This window comes from Accipiter gentilis, chromosome 15 (assembly GCF_929443795.1).
Source record: "Accipiter gentilis chromosome 15, bAccGen1.1, whole genome shotgun sequence".
Lineage (NCBI taxonomy): Eukaryota > Metazoa > Chordata > Aves > Accipitriformes > Accipitridae > Astur > Astur gentilis.
The window spans coordinates 8,740,139-8,746,267 of record NC_064894.1 but is presented as its reverse complement, the minus strand read 5'-3'; the positions used below and the strand labels follow the sequence as shown (position 1 = coordinate 8,746,267).

At 38.8% G+C, this 6,129-nt stretch overlaps 1 protein-coding gene across 4 annotated transcripts in view; it reads right to left on the bottom strand.

The window, feature by feature from the left end:
• Positions 1-246: 246 nt before the first annotated feature.
• The window catches only part of BCKDHB (branched chain keto acid dehydrogenase E1 subunit beta), a 132,717-nt gene continuing 126,834 nt past the window's right edge, over positions 247-6,129 (bottom strand). For 2 of the 4 annotated variants that reach the window (XM_049818053.1, XM_049818057.1), the window contains exons 10-11: positions 5,687-5,839; positions 247-587 (exon numbers count right to left, since the gene is read on the bottom strand). In XM_049818053.1, coding sequence (XP_049674010.1) covers positions 5,699-5,839 — 141 coding nt within the window. In that variant the 3' untranslated portion in view covers positions 247-587; positions 5,687-5,698. Of the gene's footprint in view, positions 588-1,617; positions 1,643-4,271; positions 4,495-5,686; positions 5,840-6,129 lie in introns of those variants that run through there. The other 2 variants (XM_049818056.1, XM_049818055.1) reach the window with 2 other exon arrangements.

Here is a 6,129-nt window from a genome sequence, read left to right as displayed (position 1 = left end):
AAAATCTCTCCTCCCTTCTCAAGAGAAATGGAGTTTTCATTTCGCTTGCAGAAGGAGAATCAGTATTTAGGACATTTTACATGAAGCCTCTGAAAGACAACAAATAACGTTGGTTAAAGGAGGTGTCTGTCAGACCAGATGCACAAGCTGGTGTGGCTGTCTAAGGTTTATTTTGTTGAAAATACAGTCACATTCAAATAACTTCTTTGGGTTTTCCCAAAACAATAACAAAACCAAGAGACAACATGTGCATAATATGTTTTATTGAATAAAGTCCTGCTTCTAATATTTACACAGTGAAGTTTAGAGATGTAACCTAGTGAAGCATGGCGATGTGTAACATTCATACGACATCTGGAATACCTTTAAATACATCTGAAACTACTTATTATAGCAATCACCTGCCCATCACGGATTTCATAATTAAGGATGATTTGAACTTTCTGAAGAATAGCCAAGATGAATATTAAGGATAGCTGAGTTCAGAGAAAACAGTCTGCTATGTGAATTCCAAACGCAAAAGATTTGAGTAAAGTATCAAGAGTTTTGAAGGCAGCTTCTGTATTTCCCTGTCGTTCTTCTCATCTGTGCAGAAGAAGATGACAAAATAAATTACAAATCTTAAGGCTGAAAGTAATATCCACAACTTAAACACACAGCACCCTCCATGGCCATCTTACTTTTTAAATTTATGTTGTCTTAACCTCAAGGTGTGCCAACCATAACAAAACACTTATTATGCATTAAAAACTATATTAAATTTTTAAACCTGCCAAGGTAGACACTCAGAAATTGGAAATGCTGCAACTGATATCCAGTGTAAAGACAACACTAATTACCACCATTTACAGAAAAACTTTATGATGAAGTGTCTTCCACCCCACCCTAGCATGTTAAGCAAAGTGTTATGCTTTGTTTTTTTAAAGCTCTACTAGATATACTATCAATCTACTATTACGGTGGAGTCTTGTAAAGAAACTATAGCCAATACCTTTCCCATTTATAGGTTTTTTATAAAAGATACTGTCATTATTTCTGACCTTGCATGAATTCTCAGCAAGGTTTGAATGCAAGCATGGACTTGCAACAGCCACACTAACAGACTAACTCGTAGCGCTAGTAGACTGTTATCTTATATTTGGACTACTCCCTGGTTGTGAACAAGACATGATTCACTGGCTATTTGCGTGATTTTTGCCATCCAGCAGGAAAGCATTATAAACCAGGAATGCTGTGTCCTACTCAAGCCTCTGGAGGTTGTTTATTCTAGTGGGTTAGAGACAGCGCATTAAAAAAGGCAGGCAGTCTAGCCTGCCACATTTGGGATTCTCTGTTGAAAAGAACCTGGTTGTTAGTCTCAGGTTAAAAAGAAATGATCTTGCACAGTCTCTCATATTTTATTTACCAAACAGGGAGAGGAATTATATTTTTCCTGTGCCTCAAGTTAACCTGTGAGAAGCCCTGCCTAATAACCAGGAGTGCAAAGAACAGACACTCACTAACCAAAGTCCCTTCCTGCTTCCCAGCAGAACTTACTGGTTGAGAAAGGGAAAGCATTGCTGTCGTTTGCAAGTCTCTCCCAGCTGCACCACTGGTTCTCAGCAAACTGTATTGGATGTTGAAATACAACTTCAAATACATTCTTGGAAAGAAAAATAAATTTAATTCAACCCCCCATCATCCTCTAACATTGCCTAACCTTTAAGCACCAAGATTAAATTTTCCATAAAACAGTTCCATAATGAAGTTCAGTGCGATAACTTTGTATTTTCAGAGACTAAATTTGTAATAGTAATGGTGTGTCTACATACAAACACACACACACACACTCTCATGGAGGTAAAGTGTCAGCTGTCAGTGACAGCTTTAAAATTCAGAATTTGACAAGAAAACAGAACATGCAAATGTGGTAGAAAAAGCTGCAAAAGGTAACAAACAGGCACTTGGCTGTTTGCCATTTCTATGTGACATCCAACCCTCAATATCTTTGTGTATCGTAAGAGTATATTTCATAAAATCTGTGGCTATTTCCTTCTGTTTCTTCTTTTAGCCGCGCACCGCCCCCCCCCCAAATGAACAGCCAGACACCATCCCATCTATCCAGGAAATGTATATCCATCCTAATCTCACTGCTCCTTTTCTCTTTATCTTTTTTCCGACTACAAAGAGTTATCTGGAACACAGCTGCCTACCTGGAAGCTATTTCTCTTACAGCTAACATAGCTATAAATTTTAATAACTAAGAAGCTGCTGAAAGATACAGATTTTGCTCTTGCCTGTCTCATCAGTGAGGTATACAGTATGCATTGTCAAACGCTGTCTTTGAGCAGGAAAACCATCTGTACTGTCAATCTTGAGATAAGCAGCTACGCATGTGTGAGACACTGTCAACACAGGTTGAGTAAAACCAAATGTACTTTAAGATAACAAGGCTAAGTTTAGAAATGATTGACTGTAGCATCCAGCTTGAGACCCTGAATTAGCCTCAGACACAAAGTTAATTCAGGTGCCTGAGAGGAATCTTTCTGGGTAAGAGGTACATTTGTATACACAGCCAAACATACTTCAGGGAGGGTTTTGTTTGTTCATTTTTTAAAGATGATGCAGATTTATTCTTTAAGTGAGAAATAATTCCTTGTGTGAATAAGGACAGAGACTTTGTCACATGAATAACTTGAAGAAAAGCATACTGTGACTGGTAAAAATAAATTTGGAGTTAGCATCCTCATGCTTTAATATAGAACCCATTCTCAGGTCTGAAGAGGACTTCCGAACAGTGGTAGACCACAAAACATTATGCAACTTGGTGTCACCCGGTAACAAGGGGAGGGAATCATACTGCTGCAGACTTCATGAAACGAAGTTGCAGGTAGCTTCTAACTCAAACTACAGAGATTTTAGACCATGTTAGAAAGAACAATCTGATACGTAGTGTTGATACATTTGACAATTACCACTTGGGTTTTTCCCCACAGCCTGCCCGAAAGCAAGAGATGAAGCAATTTCTAGCTTCATCTAGTTGTCGATTAAAAGGGGAAAAGAAGAAGGTAGCCAGCCATGCCAACAGGTTGTATCTAACAAAAATGACTCGAAACATAAGCCAGCAACAACTTAGCCAGCTTGGCACTTTCTGTAACTCAAAAGCCAACCCTACACCCCGCTTCCCCACCGGGAACTGCTAGCTCCTCTGCCTCTCCAGCAGTAGGACAAGAAGGGCCCCAACTTTTGTAACATCCAGAAGACTATGGCTGTGCTCAAATCCACACAAACTGTAACACCATTTCTTAGAAAAGATATCCCTGTCTCCCTACACGTGAGGTGGTTTGGAACACATTAACCCCATCAGTCCAGACCGATGGCAAGTAACGTCACCAATAAATGTTGCACTGAGTAAAAAAAGCAGCAAATGTAAAGCAATCCTTCCATTTCTCAGAAACATAAGCGCACTACCTTACAGGCAAACTTTGTGGAGTAGATGGCGGGATGGAGATCATCTACAACTGCTGTGTCAAGCACATAGGACCAATTACCTACTATAGCACACAGTAAAATAAGGGAATACTCCCCTGAAACGTGCCTTAAAACAAGGCACGTTAAGGCTCTCTCTTAGAAAAACCTCTGAGCTGCTCATTCTGTAACACTAGTAACTAGTCACACCAACCAAAAGACATCGTGTTACAGGCTCCACCATTCAGATGTTTTCTTAGACAAACCAGAAAGCAGAGTTTTCTGTGTCTTTACATTTTTTTCCAGACAGCCCCTAATAAACCTGCTCCTTGATATCCTAAATCCATGTTTTCAGCTGGCCAATAACCTCTTCTGATATTTAAGTGTGGTGCAGCCCACAGGAGAAACGTAAACACAAATGCAGGTGACTTGTCCACACTTTAGTTCATAGTACCTCCACTGAAAGGTTTAGTGTGAATTTCCAGTGTGGAAACTGGATTGCGTACAAATTCAATGCAATCTCAGAACCTACTTTTTTCTCCTCATACCTCCCTCGCTTTACCATCCTATAGAGGAATGGGGGTTAAACTAAGTCTCTGAACCACCCAAATGTCCTCGGTTTGTCTCCCTTTCCTTACGCACAGGTAAAAATATTTGGTCCTCTGGTTTCCTTTGGAAAGGAACAGATTAGAGGTTACCTAGCATGGCCCTGTAACTCGCCTCAAAGAGCAGATACAACCCATGCTCTTCAGGAAAGCTTCACTGACCTTATTACAGAGATGCCAAACAAAAAAGAAAGTATGTCTTTAATAAGTTTACTTCAACACAGATAAAAGGCAAGGATGGGTGTCATGAAAGAAAGAGCATTTATCACATACTCTACAAAAAATGATCACAATGTTCTTTAGTTTTAATCCTAAGGAAATGCTCTGGTGTGTCAATAACAGGTGATTTCAGAGAAATATTGTAAGTGGAACTACATTATTTTTCGGAGACACTGCCTCACTGGTAGCGTTCCTATTTCACAGGCAGGCACTCCACCATCAGCTATGGAAGGAAACAGAGTGAAACGCAAAAAGTCGTCCTGAAAGTAAGTATGCAAATAAGCGAGATTAACGTTACAATATCAACAACCTGCTATCCCTGGCCCTAAATTTAATTCATAGCTTAAGGTATAGGTAAAATGGACACGAGAGGGCGCCCCTAATATAGGGGCCACCTTGGCCCTCCCCTCCACAGCTAAAAATCCCCTGCCTGCCTATTACAGGATCTCCTTACTCCAAAGGAAAACAGGCCTGTTGATTTCTTCTTTTCCTTTTAGTTCAGAAGTACAAGACCCATCAAGACTTATTCTCAAAAACTAGGGTACTTGATTCACTTAGTTAAAGGAAGCAGAGAATACCAGGCGTTGACACATTTCCTAACTATTAAACTCTGGTCATTAAGCAACAGAAGTTCTCCCGCAGCAATGCACAATACTACGTCCTGGTTGGCCACTGCACAGTCTAATGCTACTTAGTATTCTATTACAATGAAACAAAGACAAAAGATGTTACAGACCGTGATTAATAGACATGTAATAGAAATATATATTAGTTCACAGGCCTGGTGCCTGAAGGGCTCTGCAAACAGAAATCTTCAAGCGTGACCAAATTACAGAAAAGATTATAAATAAAAATTATTTTTAGAATAAATATTAAATATAAGCCTTGTATTTGAACAGAACTGTAAGATACTACAGATACTCCATGTATTTTCAATGCTCTGTGTATGTTTGCAATGCAGTGCCTATTTTTGGTGTAAATTGGGCCTTATTAGTACCTCACAGGTTTACATGCCACCCTGAAGAGTAAAAAATTGTAAGATTTTATGCTACGGTTTGCCTATGAAATAACTGTAAGTCTTCTAATATAGGTGAAAATACATTCTGTGCATTACTATTCCTTTCACCTTTCACTTTACATTCTTTTCACTTCTCAGGATACAAGACATTTAATTTTCAGATTCATTAAGCAAGTTAATTAATTTTAAAGATTAAGCAAGGTAATTAATTTTAAACACTGACTTCAATGGCACTACTTAAAAAATATTCAGATGACTTTAAGACCAAAGGCCCAAAGCCATAAGAGGCAATTCTTGTTATAAATAAATAAATGAGTAGCACTTTAGCCCCAAACCTTGCAATCACTCCGTCAGAATCCTTACAGGCAAACTGTCCATATAAGATGTAATTTCTCACCTGTACTACTGCTCAGTAATTAATCATTTTTCGAAGAGCATCATAGCATTTCCATTTGTCTGGGATGTAGAAAGGCTCAAAGATGTGAGGGAAAGGAGTGTCATAGCCACATACTCTTGAAATAGGAGCTTCTAAATTCAAAAAGCATTCCTCCTATTAACAGAAATACAGAATAAATGTTAGTGAGGCCATTATTTTCAGGAGTCTTGCATCACAAATTGAGGTCAAATGAACTTTGCCAGACTGACTGTCCTGGAAACTCAAACCTTCTATTTATATCACAGCATAAGCAGTCCAGACCAGAACAGTGCTTTCTTTTGCTCAAAGGTCCATATTAAAATAACAACCTGCGTTAATGTTATTTTCATTTTCTACATGTGTGCTGCGTTAAATCATAGGCAGGTTATATTTAGTACATCTCCTATACATCCAGAGAAGTGCTG